At 43.3% G+C, this 23,562-nt stretch overlaps 1 protein-coding gene across 17 annotated transcripts in view; it reads left to right on the top strand.

The window, feature by feature from the left end:
* The window catches only part of Ptprt (protein tyrosine phosphatase, receptor type, T), a 1,139,160-nt gene that overhangs the window by 513,667 nt on the left and 601,931 nt on the right, over positions 1-23,562 (top strand). For all 17 annotated transcript variants that reach the window (NM_021464.5, NM_001291149.1, NM_001291151.1 and 14 more), the window contains exon 7: positions 11,976-12,269. In NM_021464.5, coding sequence (NP_067439.1) covers positions 11,976-12,269 — 294 coding nt within the window. The remainder of the gene's footprint in view (positions 1-11,975; positions 12,270-23,562) is intronic.

The raw sequence follows: 23,562 nt of genomic DNA, 5'->3' as shown, positions 1-23,562 counted from the left end.
GTCTACTTCCCTTTTTAGGTCTAGTATGGTTTTGTTCATTTCCATCACCTGTTTGGATGTGTTTTCCTGTTTTTCTATAAGGACTTCTACCTGTTTGGTTGTGTTTTCCTGTTTTTCTTTAAGGACTTGTAACTCTTTAGCAGTGTTTTCCTGTTTTTCTTTAAGGACTTGTAACTCTTTAGCAGTGTTCTCCTGTATTTCTTTAAGTGAGTTATTGAATTCCTTCTTTATGTCCTCTACCATCATCATGAGATATGCTTTTAAATCCAGGTCTACCTTTTCAGGTGTGTTAGGGTGTCCTGGATTGGGCGAAGTGGGCGTTCTGGGTTCTGATGATGGTGAGTGGTCCTGGCTTCTGTTAGTAGGATTCTTACGTTTACATTTCGCCATCTGGCAATCTCTGGAGTTAGTTGTTATAGTTGTCTTTGTTAAGAGATTGTTCCTCTGTTGATTTTGTTACCCTCTATCAGCAGGCGTGGGAGACAAGCTCTCTTCTCTGAGTTTCAGTGGTCAGAGCAGTCTCTGTAGGCAAGCTCTCCTCTCTCAGGGAAGGTGTACAGTTATCTGGTGTTTGGACCTCCTCCTGGCTGAAGGTGAAGGCCCAAAACAGGATCTTTCCCAGAAGCTGTGTTGCTTTGGCCAGGAAGGTGGCCAGTTGTCTGGAGTCGAAGATGTCGCCGCCTCAGAAGCTCTGTGGCTCTTGTCCGGAAGGAGGCCGGCCGTCTGGAGCTGAGGTTGGCGCCGCCTCAGAAGCTCTGTGGCTCTTGCCGGGAAGGTGGCTGGTTGTCTGGAGCTGAAGATGGCGCCGCCCCAGAATCTCTGCGACTCTCTCGCTTGTCCCAGAAACGGCTGGCACTCTGTATTCCACACGGTCACCCGTGCAGCCTGCCCTCCGCGGAGTCCCGGAGCCAAGAAGGCTCCCGCCGGCGCCTGTGCCACAAACCTCTCAGGCCAGGCAGACCCCCGTGCTCTCACCAGGAAGGTGGCCGGCTGTCTGGAGCTGAAGATGGCGCCGCCCAGAAGCTCTGCGACTCTCGCCCGTCCCAGAAACGGCTGGCACTCTGTATTCCACACGGTCACCCGTGCAGCCTGCCCTCCGCGGAGTCCCGGAGCCAAGAAGGCTCCCGCCGGCGCCTGTGCCACAAACCTCTCAGGCCAGGCAGACCCCCGTGCTCTCACCAGGAAGGTGGCCGGCTGTCTGGAGCTGAAGATGGCGCCGCCCAGAAGCTCTGCGACTCTCGCCCGTCCCAGAAACGGCTGGCACTCTGTATTCCACACGGTCACCCGTGCAGCCTGCCCTCCGCGGAGTCCCGGAGCCAAGAAGGCTCCCGCCGGCGCCTGTGTCACAAACCTCTCAGGCCAGGCAGACCCCGTGCTCTCACCAGGAAGGTGGCCGGCTGTCTGGAGCTGAAGATGGCGCCGCCCAGAAGCTCTGCCTCGTTCCAGTTTTTAAATGTATTCTTCTCTCATGTATTACATCCAGACCACACTTTCCCCTCCCTCCACTCCACCCAGCACCTTCCAGCCTGGTCTCCTCTCTCCCCCAGATCCATTCCTCTTCTGTTTCCCTTCAGAAAAGGGAAGACCTCCCAGTGATAGCAACAGGACATGGCATAGCAAATTATCAAACAACTAGGCCCAAACCGTCATATCAAATTTGTTCGTTCCTTTGTTCCTCTCCAAATTCTGTTATGCCTTTGACAGATACCCACACATGGCTCTCTGCAATGCCCCTCCTGATGTCTGCGCCTTCATGTCACTATACTGACCTTTTCTTTAATGAGAATTTATTAACTACTTTCTTACCCACTTAAACAAGATCTTAAACATTTAAGTCTTCACTTTTAAACATGTTGTAGACAGGTTTTTCACTAGGTAATTCACACCAGCCTAGAACCCACTATCCTCCTGCCTCAGCCTTCTGAGTACTGATATGTGTGTTTTGCCACAACCCAGCTAAGACAGCAAGTACTTATTCAACTGTGACCCTGTGCTGATTTGATTGGATCAATGCTCACAGTATTAGTAAAGCACACCTCAGGATGCATTTGTATGGCTTTTCCACATTTCCAGGGAGGTTTAACTACAGAGGGAGCCCCACACTGAAAGTGAGTGGACATCATCTGTATTGGGTAGAGACCCACATGTGAAAACAAGACAAAGAGAGGTAGTAATATTCTCTCTCTCTCTCTGTCTCTCTCTCTCTCCTGTCTCTTACCTGCTCCCATATTCTCTCTCTCTTTCCTTGCCCTGTCTTCCTCCTGCCCCCATATTACCTTCTAGTTATTAATATGATAGGAGTACATCTGCTCCCCCATGGCCTCCCTGCCATGATATAATATCCATAATCTTGATCTAAAATAAATCTCTCCCCTTGAGTTCTTTTGCTCATTGTTTTATCTTCATGTTAAAAGTTCAAGACAAGGGACAAAGAATAATTCCAGTGTCACCTGTTGGTGTGTTGTAAGTCATCTGACTGTCCTCAGAGACTGCATGGACCCCAGTCAGGGTGGGCATGAGAACTCAGGCCCACTGTTGGCTCTGAAAGGCAGGGAAGATCAGTGAAGGCACATGGAATCCCTGTGGTCTTACCTGGAAATTTTCAATATTTCTGCAATTTAAGTCATAATGCAATTTTCCATTCTTGAGGTGAGAAAATCAAACCCCACAAAGATCAGATGAACTGTTTAGAGTCGTGCACATGGCTAGTGAATGCAGGGCAAAAAAGACTTGGACTCTGACTGCAGGCTAGCTCCCCTTGGGACTCTGGCTGCTAGCTAACTCCCCTTCATCTTTTGGTCCTTATTGCACTATTTTATGCAGCAGATTTGCCTAAGCATCGGTTTAATTACTAGAGTGACTTTGAGCACCTTTGCAGATGGGTCAGTGGTCTATGCAATAAAAGTTGTATTTTAGCAAATTTGAAAAACAGAGAGGATACATGGCTCAGTTAAGGGTAAGAGGAAAGACAACTTTGCTGAAGTGAATAGAATATATAAAGGTATGAAAGGGATGATAGTACAGCAAATTGTCTCCCTAGGTACATATGTATACGTGCTGTTAAACCTATAAAGTGGTACCCCTAAGACCATATGACCAGTAAATTGAAGTTAAATGAGAGCTCTGGTAGAATAAAGAAGGCAATGGCATGTGCTGGAGGCCATGCTATCCCTACCTGAACCATATCACGGATGCCTGCACTTCTTAGTGACATCCAGTTTTCTTCAGAACACTTGATTTTTGTCCAAAGCAGACAATGCATATACACAGCAATCCATCTTCAGCTATTTGAAGCACTTTTGCTCTCCGTAGGAATTTCTGGGAGTCAAACTGTTACAAGTGCTCACAGCAGGGAAAAGAAAGGCAGAATTGGTCTGAAGATTGCTGCCTGAGGATGAGGCTGAATTGCATTAAGGGGGTCACAGCACCATCTACACACTGAAGGAGAGCTTTGGCATCTCGAGGGCAGCTGTAGCCCAGGGTTTGCGGGTGGTTCACAACATCTTTTTCCTCTGTATGCTTTGATGTCTAAACCAGAGGGGACCAATGCCATTTTCCAAGTCAGGCTGTAGCTCCCTAACAGCAGGCTTTTCTCCCCCTTGATGTGGTTTCAAACTTTGTGGGCAGAGATGCCATCATGTGTCAATCACTTGTCTTTGCATAGAGGATGCTGGGGATCAGAGAGGGGTTGATTGTGTTATACACGGGAGAGCTCCTTGGATGGGAGCTCACTGGGTCTGAGCAGCTGAGCACTAGGGAATGCTTTAAAGAGTCAGGATCGGATGGTAAAGACAGAATTGCTTTGAGATAAATGACACAGGATTGGAAGCTCACCTCTTTTTTTTTTTTCAGGCCTGGGCCTAAAGGCCTAGTCTTTTTGTTTTTTTTTTTTTTCTTTCCATTTTTTATTAGGTATTTAGCTCATTTACATTTCCAATGCTATACCAAAAGTCCCCCATACCCACCCACCCCCACTCCCCTACCCGCCCACTCCCCCTTTTTGGCCCTGGCGTTCCCCTGTTCTGGGGCATATAAAGTTTGTGTGTCCAATGGGCCTCTCTTTCCAGTGATGGCCGACTAGGCCATCTTTTGATACATATGGACACAATGAGAAGACCAAACCTACGGATAATAGGAGTGGATGAGAATGAAGATTTTCAACTCAAAGGACCAGCAAACATCTTCAACAAAATTATTGAAGAAAACTTCCCAAATATAAAGAAAGAGATACCTATGAACATACAAGAAGCCTACAGAACTCCAAATAGACTGGACCAGAAAAGAAATTCCTCCCGACACATAATAATCAGAACAACAAATGCACTAAATAAAGATAGAATACTAAAAGCGGTAAGGGAAAAAGGTCAAGTAACATACAAAGGCAAGCCTATCAGAATTACACCAGATTTTTCACCAGAGACTATGAAAGCCAGAAGAGCCTGGACAGATGTTATACAGACACTAAGAGAACACAAATTCCAGCCCAGGCTACTATACCCAGCCAAACTCTCAATTACCATAGATGGAGAAACCAAAGTATTCCACGACAAAACCAAGCTCACCTCTTTTTAATAGAAATTTCTTATTTTTAATTATGTATGCGTGCACGCACCTATGTGTGTTTATGTGCACATGAGTTCAGATGCCTTTAGAACCCAGAGTTGCCAGATCCCTGGAGCTGAAGTTAAAAGTGATTGTAAGCTCCCCAACACGAGCGCTGGGCATTGAATTCAGGTTCTCTGAAAGAGCAGTATGTATTCTTAAGTCCTGTGCCTTATCTCCTATAAACCTCTTGGGATTCCTTCCAAATAAATTTAGCAACGTGTCCCTCTGTAAACATTCTTTCTCCTTTATTGACCCAGGAATAGCAATATTTTTGTTTGTTTTTCGTGATTTATAAATATATTCATCTCTCTGTGTGTTTACATATGTGGAATTCAGAAGACAACTTGAGGCATCTGTTTCCCCCTCCACCTTGTTGAGTCAGGCTCTCTTTTGCTGCTGCATTGCTGAACTACATCCTCCAGGCTGGCCCAAGAGCATTCAAGCGATTTTCCTGTGTCTGTCTCCCATCTTGCTACAGGAGTTCAGGGATTACAAAACTGGGACGTGGTGTTTGACATTATAACATGAATTCTGTAGATCGAACCTAAGTCAACAGGCCTTCACTGGATGAGTCATCATGTCAGCCCAGTTTTTTGTAGTGCTTAAAGAGGCCATTTCCCTACATAGAGATGGCTGTATTTTAAAGTCTGTTTTGATGAGTGTTACTGTGCTCGTTAGCAGTTTGTCAATTTGACACAAGTTAGGGTCATCTGGGAAGAGAGATCCTCAACTGAGACCATGCCTCCATCAGATTGGTCTGTGGGCATGCCTCTGGGGCATGCTCTTGGCTAATGACTGGTGTGGGAGGGCCTAGCCCACTGTGGGTGGTACCATTTCTGTACAGATGGTCCTGGCTTCTATAAAAAGAACAGACAGAGTGAGCCTCTGGGAGCAAGCCAGGAAGCAGCTTCCCTTCATGGTTCCTTCCCAGAGCTTTTGCTTTGATGCCCTCAGTGATTGTCTGGAACTTTCAAGGTGAAATAATTTTTTTTCTTCCCCAAATTTCTTTCAGTTATAGTCTTTATCACAGCAATAGAAAGCAAATTAGGACAGTTATGTAACCATATTCAAGGCACAGAAAATTTCCAAACTCCAGAAGTTTTCCTTATGGCCCCTTCCAGTCAGTCAGCCCACTTGAGGGAATAATATTCTCATTTCCTTCATTTAATTGTCTGAATCAACACATAGAATACTCCAACATCTCAGCAATATTTGTAGAATGAGGGCTTGAAATACACAGCTTTAGTTGTTGACTGGACTAGCCTTGGTGACTTGTACCTAAGCAATACCGATTTTGGGGACTCCCAGGAATGTCTGACTGTAATGGTTCCTCTCCCTTAAACTTTCCCTGGAAGACATTATCTGATCAATAGGCTGCCCTTCACAGGCTGTCCCCTGCAGTATGGCCCACACCACTGTTGGTCATTGCTGCTTTTCTCAGCTATGATACTCTCCAATTCCATGGCACAATGTCTATGTTTATCTCCACTGCTGGATTCCATGTTCAGGCTGCTTCAGCTAGCAGTGAGATACACACACAGGTCTGTAGAAGTTGGGATTTCTCTCATAGGGAACTTCTACCTGCCAAGTTGTTCATCTTGAGACCTTAGTGGAGTCCTTGGTGGAAGAGAGGTGGATTTGAAAACATTTTTTTTTCTTTTTTAGTGATGGGGTCTCATGCATCTCAAATTGGTCTTGAACTCACTATGTATCTAAAGATGACATTAAACTTCTGGCCTTTTGCCTCTACCTCTTGATTATGTAGGTATGGTCTATTATATCCAGTATATAATAGAATGTTGGGGCTTAAAGTCTGAGCTCTGTGTTAGATAAACATTTAACAACTGAGCTAACATCTCTAGCCCTGGAAGCATGCATTTGTAGAAGTCTACATCCTGTGTCATGGATCAACCTCATGTCTTTGTGCTTTAGATGTGGTTGTGTTGGCTGCGTCATTTTCATGGGACCTGGACATTTACTCATCGCTGTCGATGGAAAGCTTTGCACACTTTGTTTCTACCCAAAGGTTGGACACCTGGGGAACTAGAAATGGTAAAATGTAATCCTGCTTCTGGTGATGTTCCCAGACCCTGTCCCTGTGACATTGGGTAGTCTGGAGTGTCATCGAAGTGTAAGATATGGGCATGTGGTTGGCGAGTAGATTCTCTGATATTTCCTGTGTTCAATGCATAGACTTGACTTATACTTGGGTTTCAGAAGTTGTTTTTTGTTGTTGTTGTTGTTGTTTTGTTTGTTTTCATTTATTTTTGTAGCTGTGGCAAAATACTTGACAAAACAACTGAGGAGTGGCAAGGTTTATTTTGCCTTTTGTTTAGGAGCTTGCTGTCAATCAGAACAGGAAAGAAATGGTGGTGGAGCATGAGGCAGCGGGTCACATTGCGTCTGTCCTCAGGCAGTAGAGGCAGATGAATTCTTCTGCTGTCTAACTGCTTTCCTCTCCCTACCCTTCTTAATAAGCCCCAGGACCCCAGACCATGGAATTATGTCAGTCACATTCAGGGTAGGTCTTCCCTCAGCCAAACCTCTCTAGAAACCTTCAGCTAGATATGCCCAGAAGTATGTCTTGTCTCCTGTGTGATTCTAAATCCACTTAAGTTGCTGAGGAAGATTAACTATAAAAGAAGGATTCACAAATTTCTGAAATAATGCATAGAACTCTGGGCAGTGTACTTTTCCACATTTCTCTGAAGAATACCTAGTTTCTTGTTGGAGTTTTAGGGTCTCTGTATTACTCAAAATTAAACACCCCTGGTATACTCATTTTTAATGACACTTCTGCTTAATTCCATAAATATCTAAAATATAAAAATGAGAAAGGAAGGGGTAAGAATCTGGAGCTGAGTTCTAATGCTCCATCTGCCACATTTCTTTTAAATATATCTCTATGCCCCTTGAGACTCATTATTCCTCTGGATGTCTCTGAGATCTTAGGATGGCTACATCTAAGCTGGACTGGATGTCCGTGTTCATCTCTTGCATGGTCTTACTGGAGAGTTCATCTTAGATATAGAAGAAACTCCTGATAAGAATCAATGCAAATATTTTTATTCATTTAAAATGACATATTGCTTGTTAACAAGAAAGTCTGATCTCTCATCCCTGCCTCTTTCTCCCTTTAACACTTGCATACATGCCTCTGTTTTAAACCAGCATATCACAAAAGGGGGGGGGGAATCAAAATGTAAAAACTGAAAGCAATTCTCTAATGCTATAAGAGACTTAAACATCAGGAAACACCATGCTGAATTTTCCTGATCTACTTTGGAGGAGAAAGAGAGATGCAGGTATGCCACAATGTCTAGACTGCACATGAACTTGTAAACCTGCCCTTGGAGATGGGGACATTTATACACTCAAGAAGATGTTTGTTATTGTACTTCCACCTACCATTAGAAATACATAAAAAGAGAGTAAATGTTTGGAAAGATTAATACTGTATTTTCTTTCTGGTGGTCAGAAATTGAAAACTGCTAATGCCTGAAACAGGAAGGCAGTAGAGCATGGGAGAAAGTCGATGGGAGAGCTTAATGCAGCCACCACTCAGCCCCCACAGCGTCAGAGTGGGTTGCTCTTCGTCCTGTCCAGAGCCGGTCTGTGAATAATGATATTAAGGAATTAGGCAGAGTCATCACAGAGCTACAGAATATCACCCTTGAGGCCTCACTGGAGACTGATGGGAGCTCCTGGGGGTTGATAATGGCAGTCGGAGGCTCTATATATTTAAAATGCACAAAGGATGAGCCCAGAAATTATCTGCCTGCCAACTTAACTTCTCTACCTGGAACAAATTATCCTAAAATCAATTTGCAAACACCTTTGAGATAACAAGGTCTTGAGTAATAACCTCCTTGGCTTACTAGCTTGACTAATCTGCTTAATTCCTTTCTCTGACCAAATGGCGAGCAATAATAGAGGCAATCTGAAGTTGTCCCTCCAGATGAGCTTAGAGTCACACTGAGACTGTATTGTCCATCCCTGTTTCAGAGTAGATGATTCTGCTTCTGGAGGACCTTTTAGTGCTAGGTAATTAATTAAAAGAAAAAAAACACACAGAATGAGCCCTCCTCTATTCCAAAGTCTCCACCTGAGTCCCAAATTAAACTCAGACCTTCATTTATTCACCTAGGAACCCAGAGGCTCTCCATGGTAAAGAGTGCTTAAATAAATCTGCATCTGACTTCTCACCCTATCACCTCAGCTTTCTGCTGGAGGATTCAAGGACTTATTCATTCCCCTTGGCAGATAACCCCCCCCCCCCATTCCTGGCCTTTGGTCATGAAACACTACCAAAGCCAGACAGGAAGGCCTGAAATAATTTGCATAGAGATGTCAGTGGCAGAATTATTTACCATATTAGAGCTTAGAACAGCCCAAGTGTCCAGCAATGGGAGAGTAATTAGGATGACACCTTGGTCATTATTCAGTACCTAGAAAAGACAGTGAACCCCTTGTATCCCATAACCAAAACTATGCTTAACGCGAGGGGTGGGGCAGAACACTTCTATATCTGGCCCGTGTGTCACTGAAACCAGAGGAAATGATGTAAGTCCATGAATGAGAACTGGGTTGGCATCTGCAGAAATGTCCAAGGCTGTCACTTCGGCTCCTAAGGAAGTATGTGCTTTCTCTTTCATTCCTTCTGTGACTTTTGTTCCACTTCTGTGTTTGTCACAGATAAAAAATGATGAACAGACCAAGTTTGTTTTAAAAAACAAACAAACAAACAAACAAACACAAAAATGAACAAACAAAATGGGGATGGAGGTGCTGGAGAGAGTTCAGTGGTTAGGAGGATTTCTTGTTCTTGTGGAAAGCAAGTGTTTGGCTCTCAGTGCCCATATCAGATACCTCACTGCTCTCTGTAGCTCCAATATTCTCTGCTGGACTTTGGCAGGAACCTGCATACACATGTAAATATTTACACCCTTATGCACAATCAAAACCTAAATCCTTTGGATTGTCTCAGAGTCCACATCCCTGAAAAGAAGTGACTCTCACTCTCCCTGTGGATATCATGCTCCTCAGAGAGGGGTGGTATGTTCCCGATCCATGATAGGGCTCTGGTTGATCTTGGGGAAGTCCTGTAGAAATACTATGCATGTGTGAATAATAAGTATAATATTTAAATTTAAAAGATTTGTTCATTTTATTTTATGTGTATGAATGTCTAGCCTGAGTGTGTGTTTGTGTACCACTTGTGTGCCTAGTGTCCATGGATGTTAAGCAAAGGTGTCAGAGCCCTGGAACTGGAGTTACAGATGGCAATAAGCCACCATGAGGGGGCTGGGTCTGGGTCCTCTTCAAGAGCAAACAAGTGCTGCTAGCCACTAAGTTATCTAAATAAAATAGTTTTCAGAAAATAAAATATTTTCAGAAACAAATGGCCACTAGGGAAAGTATGGTGAGGCATACTGGTAATCCCTAAATTTGGACAGACAAGGCAAGAGAATCTGGCATTTGAGGCCAGCCTGAGATACATAGTGAGCCTAAGGCCAACTTGGCCAACATATGAAGACCCTGCATGGGGGTTGTGGATTTCATTCTACTTCACTATGCTGTGAGCTTAGCTAGGTCTGTTTGGTTAAGTATATATTACCTAAGGAAAGTGCCACACAGACCAGTTATCTGGTAACTTGGCATAACCTTTCCTTTGGCTCTTGATTCTTGCCGGGTTTCTGTTGGCCAAGGACACTCTCTGCTGGTAGGAACCTATCAAGGTGAGGGAGAAGCTGAATTTTTGTTGCCTTATCCTTTTTCCTATCTGTGTTTATATCATCATCTGCAGAGGATTTCTACTAATAGTGTGTTGGAGCTGCAGGGGAACTAGCCAGAAACCTCCTCTCTGTGAATGACTTCTGAGCTGCCAGAGGTTCACCCTGCACGATGCACCAGTAGAAAAGCAATTGGCTGTTTCACCCAGCTACCTACCATGACAATTACCAGCATGGCAAGATGTGGGGCAATAGTGTCAATGAAAGCTTAGGCTTAACTATCAACTGACTGATTGGACTAAGGCTCCTTAATAGAAGGAAATTTAATGGCTGGTATTGTAAAACTATTCAGCTACCCATGGCTGGTGAGATTACGGACTCCAGAGGAGAATCTACTACAACTGCATTTCTAGCCCACTATATATAGATAGCTTAACTATCTTCTACCTACTTAGCTTTATGCTCTCAGACATACCTTACACATTGCTCTTACACCTTATCAAAGAGAATTCTTTTTGGAGTAGATGGAGCTGATCAGTTACTCTTGCTATGATGAAACACCATGATCAAAGCAACCTATGGAGAAAAGGGCTTATTTGGCTTACACTTCCACATTGTAGTTCATCACTGAAGAAAGTCAGGACAGGAACTCAAACAAGGCAGGAACCTGGAGGCAGGAGCTGATGCAGAGACCACAGACACATGCTGCTTAGTGGCTTGCTCTCATGGCCTGCTCAGTCTGCTTTCTTTTAAAATCCACCACAAGCCTAGGACTGGCCCGGCGCCCTTTGGACTGAGCCTTCCCACAGCAAACACTAATTAAGTAAATGTCCCACAGACTTGCCTACAGCCTGATTTTTTTTAATTAGGCATTTTCTTCATTTACATTTCAAATGCTATCCCAAAAGTTCCCCATACACCCCCCCCACTCCCCTACCCACCCACTCCCACTTCTTGGCCCTGGCGTTCCCCTGTACTGGGGCATATAAAGTTTTACAGCCTGATTTTTAAGGAGGCATTTTCTTAATTGAGGATTCCTCCTCTCTGATGACTCTCACTTGTGTCAAGTCAACGTAAAGCTAATCAGCATACCCACGATTGGCAAAATCCAGAAAACAATGCAATCCTATTGGTATATCTATCTATAATACAAATCCTATAACTAAGGCTCAGAATAGAACTTGGAAGAGGAGGTGAAAGGCTTTAAGAGCCACAGGTTGGGGGCATATGATGTGAGATGATGTCTTCTATATGAGACAGCTGTACCCATGACATTTCAATAGCATGGTCCTTAGACAAGACCAATATAATGACAACACCAGAGTAGATGGGAAAAATCTTACAAGGCTCCACTCCTAAATAAAGAGATACAAGCAAGCACTTAGTGGTTGCTGAGAGAGGGAGAATCAGCCCCCGAGAGGGGCTCAACCAGTCGTTCCTAAACACATATTCACACAAGTTAACACACACACTCACACACATGCATACACATGCACACACACATGAATGTTTCACATAATACAAGTGGAGGTCATGGTCAACTTTCTGGAGTTGGTTCTTTCTTTCTTTCTGTGCTGTGGATCCATCTCAAGATGCCACTTAAGGCTGAAATTCCTTTGCTTGCCTGCTTTCTTTCAGAGCCTCCCACGCCCATTGCTCCCCCGGAACTACTGGCCGTGGGTGCCACCTACCTGTGGATTAAACCAAATGCCAACTCCATTATTGGGGATGGCCCCATCATACTGAAGGAGGTAGAATACCGCACAACCACAGGAACCTGGGCCGAGACCCACATCGTGGACTCTCCCAACTACAAGCTCTGGCATCTGGACCCTGATGTGGAGTATGAGATCCGGGTGCTGCTCACACGACCAGGAGAGGGGGGCACAGGACCACCAGGACCACCCCTAACTACCAGGACCAAGTGTGCCGGTAAGGATGCTGTTCTTCTGTCTGGCCCTCCTCTTGCCTTTTGGGCACAGGTCATTCCTAGTTTCTTTGGTGTGTATCTGCTTGCTTCCTTTAATGGAAAGACAATTAAGGGTTTGCTCAGACTTGAGAGACACTCTCAGTTCTGGCTGTGATTCTGTGAGCCTTCTGCCTCTGGTTGGTTAATGGAGATGCTCATCATGTTGAAAGTATTTCTGATGGAATATTGGCTCCATCATGTTGAGGAATCCTGGTGCCATTTGCATGTCTTTGAGGGGGTCTTAGTTTGGTGTCACTGAGGGATTTTGCCTCTGACTGTCCACAAATCCCCATGTAGACTACATCCCTGCAGGCTTCTGGTTCCATTTGTATATCTAACATGTATGGATTGTTTGGCTCAGGACCAAACAAACTGGATCTGGTCATTGCTCTGGTGGTTCCCGGTTCTAGTTTTGTCTCTGAGGAGATCCTACTTCCAGCTATTTCTTTACAGCTTTCTGGCTCTGACAGTGTCTCAGAGCTGATTCTGAAATTGTCTTGGTCCCTGAGAACTACCTAACTCCAAATACTCTAGGGGGTGCTGGTTTCTGCTTAAGAGTCTGACTTGGTACTAGGGGCCTCTGGATTCTCCTTTACCTGAGGGTTTCTGGCTCCAGTTGTTTCCCAGCTGTTCCTGGTTAAGAGCTGCTGGCTGTGGGTATGACTAGGGTGTGTACACCTGTATCTATGAGGCCTTTTGGCTTTGCCTGTTGACTAAGATTGGATCTCTGAATGGAAGTTATGAAATTAAGGGAGTCTGATGTTCATTTTTCTAAAACTCACATTATCTTCTTAGTATCCTCAAATACCATTCCCTGAAAGTGCTTTTGTTCCATATATACACAAAGGGAGAGAGACGCTATTTTCTAACTTTATACAAAGCTCGATGAATTGGCCAGTGGTCCAGTCAGGTTCTGGACTTGGGTTTTGGGTTCCAGAGCTTTGGATCATTCCTTACTCCATGATGAGTAGAGAGGTGTGTGCTGCTGATAACCCGAGCTCAGGGCTGCTGTGCTGAGTTGACAGGGGCTTAGTGAAGCATGCAGCACAGACTTCTGAGGGAAAATGCGCCAAAGACGTTTCTGAGGTGGAAGTGAAGAATCTGTAGGTACAGCAACATGGACTACATCTGAGTATGTTGCCTCTGGCCTGTTATAATTTGACAGCTGTGTCCCTAAACTTGTTGACCTTTGATGTATCATACAATAAAGACCACAGGGCTTAGGAAAAGTAGGGGTAGAGGTACCCCGTGTATCCTTAGTAACACAGACGCAGAAGAGCACAATTTTAGACATCAAGTGGATCAGAACATGCAAAACACTATAATGCAGATAGCCAACATCTCAGGAACAGCTTGTTATTTGCTTTTACACAAGTGGTAGGTGGTTGCAGCCTGTGAATAACTGGATAGCAGGAAAAGGGCATCTGAAATAGATGGAAAGGAACCTCCAGGTACAAATGGATGTGTCTTACAATGGTGGTGAACTGAGGAATTAGTCAGGTGGTGGTGGCGGAGGCGGTGGGGGTAGGGGTGGTGTGTGTTTCTGTGTGGCTTAGGTTTTTGACTTCACTTCTGTCTTTGGTAGGCACAGTCACAGATGGGCAGATGTAGCATGTGCTCTGTGCTTACATTGCTCCCTCATCGATCAATTGTTTAGGAGCAAACTTGAGTTTCCAGTTGTTTGTGAACCGATATGAGTGGCTGAGTTGACAGTGGCCAATCTTAGGCGTCTCAGGAGTGCAGCCAATAGTGTGAAAGCCAAGGAGCTCCAACATCTCATGGCTCAGACTTACTCCTTGGAAAGCTATTGAACAACTATGATGAACAGAGAGTCCATTTTTCCAACGATTTCTCTAAACTGGTCTTTGGTAAAATTCCTCATTGAAACCTGATTATGAAGCTGACTGCTTTCAGAGGACATAAGGGTACATTATTAAGCCGGGTAATTCCTTAACTCAGCTCTGCACTGTAATAGTCATCCATAAAAATAATTGATTTGAACCTGTTGACAAGACTTCCCCTTTTTCCACAAGGTAAATGGAAGGCTTTGGAGGGGGTTCTGATCTTTAGAAATGATATTCCAAGCACTTTCAAAGCCCCTGTGGGCTTATTTGCTCATGATCATATAATGCAGTTAGAAATTCAATCGCGAGATGATCATCTCAATAAAAATTTATAACCTATTGCAAACAGTTGCCACGACTGTAGAAAGGACTTTACATGTGACAGACACAGTGGTCTGACTACCACTATAAAAATTATGAGTTGAAATGTTGTTTGTGGTATTGTATTTCCAGAAATGTTGGTGTTTAAGTAAGTTAGGCTTAAAGCTCAAATAGCCTACATTTTACAAAATGTGTCATAAAGAAAATAATCTTTTTTTCCCATCACCACTGATGGTAGAATGTTCTTTGCTTCATAATTAATTTTTCAGAGAATCCAGGGCTGATATCCATTTGTAGATGCTCTTTATTACCGTTGGTATTGGGAGTTTTCTCCCCTCTCCCTATTCTATTATTAATCACACTGGAAATGTACTCATTATTTTGCAAAACAGAAAATGAGGGTGTGCAGAGTGTGGAAAGTATAATTTCTGCCCAGAGGAATTTACAGACTTGGTAGATATTCTAGACATTTTTTTTTTAAAAAAAAAATGGGTAAGATAAAAAATGAAGTTTGAGTGTTAAAATAGTGTGCTTTGTGAGAATGGGGTGAGCAATGTCCATAGAGGCATCTGGAGCAGTGTGTCTCAGTGTGGGGTTCCTGGACCAGTAGCATCAGTGTTGCTAGAGACTGGACACTTTTGTTACCTCAGTTCGTAAGTTGAAAACCCTAGGTCTCCCTAGGATGGGGTAGGACATGGTGCCTTTGGAGTGACTTGGTTATAGGTAGATTTGGACCATGTGAAAGAGGCCCCAACATTCATGCTCATTCACCATGTGCGGGCACAATGAGAAGACTGGGCTGTGAGCCAACAGTCAGGCCTTTCCCAGCCCTGTACAAACAAAGGTTCTGTTGTTTATAAATAACCTATTCTATAATATTGTGTCACAGTAACCCAAAAAGATTAAGTTCTTAATTAGTTAAGAATTAAGTAGATCCAGTCCTAATCTCTCTGTACCCAATGAATCGGAAAGTATAAGAGTGAGGGCTGGCAATCAGAAGCCCTAACTCACACAGGGTCACATGCAAACTGTGGTGCATTGGCTTGCCCTCTGGGGGCAGGGCCACTGACTGTGTGACTTCATCTTTAAGTCAGCTCTGAGGTAGACAAGGGGAATACTGAGACTCAGATAATTGGCTCAAGGCTACACAGTGTGTAAGTGCTTAAAGCCAAGTCTCTTGACTCTAAGGATCTCCCCGCCACTGATTTGATAGAGTCTCTAGCCCTGGGTTGGGGGTGGTTCCTCTGCTCACAAGTGTCCTCTCAAGTATGGGGTTGGGTAGTAACTATGGAGACAAGCTAAAAATGAATGGCTGTGTTTGTCCTTTATACCAAACAGTTACTCATTCTCTTCTGTGAGCCAAACTTTGCTCTAGGCAGTGGTAGAAGAGGCCGGCTTGGAAAGGACAGGACAGGACAGGCAGGGGAGAAGCTTGGCCATGGGTAGGTATAACTAAGCTTCAAAAAGATATCAGGGCAACCAAGTCTGTGAGGGCAAGTAAGGGTATATTCTTGTTCTATTGTGTATAACAAGTCACAACCTGATTGATCCTTGGCATTATAAGGCTGAGACTTACACTTGAGGGTGGAACATTTAGGAGTTTATCTGAAGAGTGCCCCAGACCAATGAGTCAGGAGCTCAGAGCACACTTTTAGCTAATTATACCATAGACAGATTCACAAGGAATTATAAATGTGGGGATGGGAGAAGGGGATCTAAGGTGAAACCTCCAGCTTGTGGTATAGGCGACTGAGACACGAGAGGAGAACTGTATTCTGAGATGGGAAGTACTGAAGATGGCTATAGGAGTGAGTAGGATGTGGTTAGGTGAAGATGAATAGCAGCCAATGGGGATATATTCATCTGGAGCTTAAGAAAACTGAGCTCTGTCCATGAGGACTCCCCCAACTTCACCTGGACATTAAGGTAGGGGCCTCCTTAGCACTGATGAAATCAGTTTTTTAACTCTCTCCATCTTCATGCTGTCCCCTTAAGATGCTTCATTCATTTTTTAATTCATCATTTTGTTCCTTTATCTCATTTTAATCATTCATCATCCTCCTGAGATAAAGGCCTAGGGGCAAAGACAATGATGTATAGCAAAGTGTTTTTGAAAAGCTCAAAATACGCTTTTAGACGCCTGTAATGAAACCAATCACTATCTGTTGATGGTGTTATGCATGGTATTATTGTGAGCTGTTACATACAGACAAGAAGGCTGGCCTGTTTATTTTTAGCATGAGCACCCATTGAGATTGTGGGTCATGTACTCTTGTTCTTTGTCCTCTCATAGGGAGTACCATTTCTGACCATGATGCTCACAGTGCAGTCTACATTATGGGTAGCCTTCTTATCTAGAGCATTGGGTGTTTTCCTCTAGCATATTTCACACAGCAGGCATCTAGGCAGGGATGGGAGGTTAGGGATGCTGGACAATAGATAGCTCACTTTAAACCTTGACTCTAAAGGGAAGGCTACACTATCCTCACAGACCATTTCCCCGGTGAAGCAACTGAGCTATTACTATTTTCTCTACGTACTCAGTGATAACTTAATTGCCACACAATTCATCTTGGGGGTCACACCCTTTAGGCTCCAAGTACAGGCAGTTAGCCATTGTGGGGCATATCTGTAACTCCAGCATGCTGGAGATTGTGGAAAGGAAGTTGTGAGTTGAAGGCCAGCCTGAGCTACGTAGCAATATCTTATATCGAAAAAATAAAAAGTATGACTAGGAGGCAGACTCTTGCATGAATCATTTGGAGTTTTTAAAGAACCCTGAAGACAATGGCACTGAGAAATGTTACCCAGGTCATTAATTGGGAAAAACAAGAGGTACCATATGGACTCAACCTGGCTTGGCAGCTCTTCTGTAGGTATCAGTTTTAACAGCCTCACCGCCAGCATGCTGGTTTCCTGAAAGAATCATCTAGCACCACACAGAAAAGACTCCACCACATGTCACTCAAGATCCACTTCCCCACAACAGCCACATGTAGGCCTTGGTTTTGCTGTCTGCCAGCATTTCTCATTATCTCAAAATCAGGGTGTTGGGACCTAGAGTTGTGTCTCTTCTCCTCTTGAAATCTCTCCCCTTCCTTCTCAAATCCCAGCTGAAGCCAGACCCCAAGCAACTCTCTTCACACTCCTGTTATAGGTTCACCAATCCGTTCAGTAAGCTGAATGATTGTCCCGCCCTAACGTGATTGCTGGTTCCTGTAAATCAAAGACCCACTTGCCTGAGAGCCCACTTCACTGTAGTCCAGCAAAGTTCCAATTCCCCAAGTGGAAACTCACTCCACCCACGTGGTTGGAATTGCCTGCTCTGCAGCTGATTTGAAGGGCTCTCTTTCTGTTCCCTTCACCTGAGGGCTGATTGCACGCTATATTTTATTTACATATTTATGGGTTTCTACTTGAAATGATATGTGTCTAGTTCTCTCTTTTCTCCAGAGGGATAAAATGGAGGAATTCAAATTGCTGAGCTCAATGAAGTGAGAGTCATCATTAGAATTTAGTGAAAAGGATATGGGCCTTAGAGCCAAAGAGAATCTGGTTTGTATTTCAAGCGGGACATTTGCTAGCTGGATGACCAGGGATGTATTACCTCACCTCTCCATGCCTCCACTTCCTTTCTTCCATTAAAAGAAGATTATATCACATCACCCCACACCCAGAGCTTCAGTAAGGCCTGTGCCTAGCAGAGACACTAATAGAGCCTTTGATAAACATAAATTAGAATGGAATCTCAGACCTGGAAAGAGGGTTTTTAAACGTGGACTAATTTTGTTCCTTGAGCATGATAGATCCTATCATAAGAGCATTTCTGTAGTACTGTGCTTAACATAGAGAATTTGATGTCTTTGGGAAGATGGGATGCTTGTAGCTGTGCAGTTATCTGTGGTCCTCTTTGAGTAGCTATGATGGTACCTGATGGTGGGGATAGAGTGCAGAGGATGGGAATTGGTCTTACTCTGGGTTCTGTCCAGAGGCCCAGGCAAGGTAGACACACATGCCATTTAGATCCCTTTCTTTTCTAGAAGGTCAAGGAACATAAGAACAAGGCCTTGCCAGTTCAGAAAGAAAGGGTCAGGGAGAGTCCTGAAACCCTAAAGATAGCATCTTCAGGGGTCTCTTTTCTCAAAGAGGACACTAGGGTCAGTGTAGAAAGGTCTTTCATTCTAGAGAACAATTCTGCATCAGAGCAGAGTGAGAAAGGCAAAAAAATACTTAAGTGTCTTCAAAAATAGGACAAGTTCATTTCACTATGCCCTGGGACCTTTTCTTTTTTCTTTTCTTTTCTTTTTTTCATTGCTATAAGCTTTGCTGAACCATCTGTAATGTGATGGTGTGTATTTGTCAGGGAGCAGATGTGGCATAATTTGGCTCAGGGCATTGAACCACCTTCTGAGTGAATGTTATAATGAATACATTCTCTTCCTCACTGTGGTCCTGCTCTATAGTCAGGTGAAATCATCCATAAATCTTAAGGGAACATGGCAAGGTTAGCCAATGAAAAAAATCAAATCCTCATCCCATCCAAAATGAAATAATAGAATCAACAGACTTTAAAGATCAGTGACAAAAACTTCAGACATGCCACAGCATGCTCAAAGGGACATTGCTGCTGATACAATGCAAACTCAGACTGGAGACAACTGCATAACATATATTATGACCACCGTTTCCTCAGAAAGAGGAAAGGATTGGTTATGTCATCTCTTTGTTTTGTCTAGTGTTCCTATACTGCCCTCTTCGCTTGTGGTATAACCATGCCCTGCTATTTCATCATTTCTAGAGCCTCCATGAGAACCAAAGGTGTCTTCTCTGGGGTCCAAGAGGTCTATCTTCTCTTCTTGCAGACTCCTCTCCTCTTCTATCACATGTTGCCTTGGAGCCTTCCTTCCTTGGTTTATGAAAGAGGTGGCTGTAAGGTTAAAGCCCTTTCTCTTAAAACCCACACTTCATAATCTCAGATACTTTCTTCCCCCTACTCCCTCTTCATATTGTATAAAGAGAGTATGGTGTTGGGAGGGTGTGGTGAGGGTCCAACTGGGTACCTCTTTGCGACTTCTGGAAAGGATGGCTGGTGGTACCTTGCTCTTCTCTGTAGAATGTCATCTTTTTAAATCTGCTCCTTAGTGGTCATAAAGCAAATTCCAGGGCAACAACAACAAGAGCATCATTCTGCATTCTCCCACACTTACATACTCCTGCCAGCCTGTCCTCTCTAGGGGCTTGGGGCTTCCTAGAAGCTGAAGCACAAGGAGAAGTTGACCAATTCTACCCCAATCTCTCTCAATCCTAAAGGTTCAGATCTGAGGAAAAACTGAGCCACACAGACACACACAGACAGACAGACACACATATGCACACAGACACAGACACAGACACACACACACACACACACACACACACAATGGTAATGAGAGCTGTGGTCCTGTGAGTATGCCTGTCCCATGGGAAGTGACACTATTAGGAGGTTTGGCCTTGTTGGAATAAGTGTGACCTTGTTGGAGGAAGTGTGTCACGATGTAAGTGGGCTTTGAAGGCTCCTAGTACTCAAGAGAGTCTTCTCCTGGCTACATATGGATCAAGATGTAAAACTCTCAGCTTCTTCTCCATCAGCATGTCTGCATGGAAGCTGCCATGCTTCCCACCATGATGACAATGGACTGAACCTCAGAAACTGTAAGCCAGCCCCAACTAAATGTTTGCCTTTATATGAGTTGCCTTGGTCATGGTGTCTCTTCACAGCAGTAAAACCTTAATTAAGACAAGAGCTAATGCTATTTATGTATCAAGATAATTCAGTAAAAACAGCCCCTATCTATATTAAAGTTGGGGTCAATTACTCCTGAAGCTCTAAAAGCTTAAGGTAATAAATACAGCAGATGGATGGTTGTTCTAAAGCAAACAGTGGCTGTCATCATGAATATCTGACACCTGTAGCTTGTATAGCATGAGGTTGGCAGTGGGTAGCTTGAAATTCTTGCCACAGCCTTCAGGGCAGGTATAATTTCTTCCAGTGGCTATGAGACAGATAACATGACCACGGTCACAATCTGCCCAAGTGGCAGAGCCAGGAATTGAGCCTTTAATATGTAGCTATGTCTTGACTTCCTTCCTGCTGTTGTAGTCAAACACCTAGCAAACCCTGCAGGAGGGGCCAGTATGAGCCCCTTGCTGCCAACTCTCTTACACCTATGTTCATTCCCCGGGGCTCAAATGGTGGAAGGTGAGAATAGCAATTGCCACAAGTTGCCCTCTGGCCTGTGGATTGTGTGAACACACAGAAAATAAATTAGAAAAATTAAAACAACAACTTTTAAAAAACAACCTAAGCAAAGGAAGGCTTGGCTTGGCTTATGGTTCAAAGACACAGTCCATCATGGAGGGGAGGTTAAGGCAGCAGGAGCCTGAAGCAACTTCTTCCATCACACTGGTAGTCACAGGTGGGGGTGGGGAAAATTGCTACTCAATCCCCTTTGATTTGCTACAGTCAAGGATTCCCATAACCGCAATGGACCTGATTAATATGGTTTTTACACATCAGTTATCAAAGAGGATATCCACATCCTCATCTCCCAAGTGATTCTAGATCCTGTCAAATTAACAACAAAACTAAGACCAGGAGCTACCAAGCTGTCTAATGTTAGCCTCAGAATTCAGTGTGGTTATCAAAGCATCATATACCATGACCAAGTGGGGCTTCTCTCAGAATATGGTGAGATATCAGAAAAACTACTGGTATGATATTTCTTTCTAGTGGTCAGAGGATAAAACCATATGATCCTCTCAGGAGAGGCTGGAAAGTAATTTGAAAGAAATTCACCCTTCATTACTGATCAGAATCCTTAGTGAGCCAGCAATGGGAAGGCGCTTTCTTATTTCAAGCGGAAAATGTTCTTATAGTCTCAAAGCCCAAGAGACTAAAGCAAACTTTGAAAAAAAAAAAAGGGAGAAAAAAACTAGTAGAAATACTAATGTATTTCGGTCTTGTAGTTGGACCAAGCAAATAAATAAAAATCAATAGTTACATGCCAGTAGTAAGTGATACAAAAATAAAATGAAATATATCATACTCCCAAACACAATTAAAATATAAATGCTTATGAATAAAGTAAGAAAGGCTCAGAATCTGTATGAAAATACATACACCTCTGAAATGTTATTGAGGACGATTAAACAAGACTGGAATAAATGGAGCCATATATCATGCCACTGGATTAGCAAATTTAGTACTGTGAAGATATCACTGTTCCCAAATTAATTTATAGGTTTAATATAATTTGCAATCAAACTCCTAATGTGATTCTTTGTGGAACTTAACAAAGCAATTTAAAAATTGATCAGAAATAATAGCCAGGGGGAGTAATCCAGACCACTTTGAAAAAATGGCAGGAGGAGGAGATTTCTCTGAGATAAAAATATTTATAATCACTATAATAATTAAAGCCCTCCATAGAATACAATCTATGGAGAGACAGTGTTTAGAGATTTATCTGATTGTGTAAGTTCTTAATAAATTGCACGTGCTTAATAAATAGTATACAATATAAATAATTTGGGAAATGGAATTTTTGGTATATAGCATGATATACTAAATAAATTGCAGATAGATTAGACACTCAAAAGTATAGATAAAGGTAATAAGTAAGAGAAAATAAAGAAGGGATGTTCTTTTATTAGGCAGGAGTCTCATTTCCTTAAATGTAAGCAGAAACACCATCAAGATTGTGCTTATAAAGTTCACTATTCAGGAAAAAATGAAGGTCAAGGGATGTCTGTGGTGGATACTGACAGTACTCACAAATCAAATGGGCTAACAGGCTACAGGAAAAGCTGCGGCAAAATGAGAACCAAGGGCAAATCCCCCTGTAGAAAGTGCTGTGGTCACTAAAATGTGATCATGTTGATAGATAAACAGCTGAATGGCACAAACAGATCCATGCAATGAAAATGTCAAAGGGGCAAGGCTTGGCGATGAGTTAGTAGGTGAAGTGTCACTTTGCAAGAATGAGGGGTAGATTCCCAGAACCCACGTAAAGTCCTAGAGTACTGATGATGCCCATCTTTAACACCAGCACTGTGTAAGGTGGAGAAAGGCGCACTCCTAGAGCTCATTAGCCAGCCAGCTTAGCTGAATCAGTTACCGTCAAGTTCAGTGAGTCACTGTCTCAAATATTAAGGTGAAGAGCAATTGAGGAGTATGCCTCATGTCAACCACTGTCCTACATACATGCACATGCACACACATCTGCACACACACACACACACATCTATATGCACCACACACATGCACATACACAGATAAGAATGCTGAAATACCCAATAAAATGTCCAGTGTTGCAGTTAATTAAATGGTTTCTTTTACCTGTAATATTACAAGAGTCTATGTTTTGATTAATAATAACCAGCATGGTGAAGAAACAACAAAGTGAGCTCTTCTTTTTAACATTATTTTTTCTTCATTAATTAATTAGTTTATGTATTCACTTTACATCCCCATCACAGATCCCCTCCCTCCTCTCCTCTTAGTCACACCCTCACAAACCCCTTCCCTTCTAGAGCCTTCCCTTCTCCTCAGGAAAGGGGAAGTTCCCTATAGGTATCAACCCAGCCTGGCAGATCAAACAGGAGGTTCTGCAGGTAGGCTGACTGGCACTGGTGCTGAGGAGAGTTCCCTAATTTTTTTCTTAAAAAAAAAATCAGAACTCTCAGAAAGAGTTCTACATCAAGGCCATTGCTGCATTATTTATAAGGGCAAAAACTTGCAAATCATGTAACAGAAACACAATAGGAAAATACTTAAATAATGTGTGGAACATGCATACAGTACAATTTTCTGCTAGGTTGTACAAACCACATTCCCAATGATAGTATTCAAGCCATAAGATGAACAATTCAGCTTACAAAAATGCTCTTCTGGGAGACCATGGTTTGGTTCCTGGCTTCTTTATGGTGGTTCACAACTGTCTATAATTCTAGTCACAGGGGATCCAATGCTGGCCTCTTCCAGTACCAAATATGCACATGGTACACAGATACACACGTAGGCAAATCACCCTTGCATGTGAAAATAAATATG

Source organism: Mus musculus, chromosome 2 (assembly GCF_000001635.26).
Source record: "Mus musculus strain C57BL/6J chromosome 2, GRCm38.p6 C57BL/6J".
Lineage (NCBI taxonomy): Eukaryota > Metazoa > Chordata > Mammalia > Rodentia > Muridae > Mus > Mus musculus.
The sequence above is the reverse complement of the archived record's forward strand: the minus strand, read 5'-3'. Positions and strand labels throughout refer to the sequence as shown.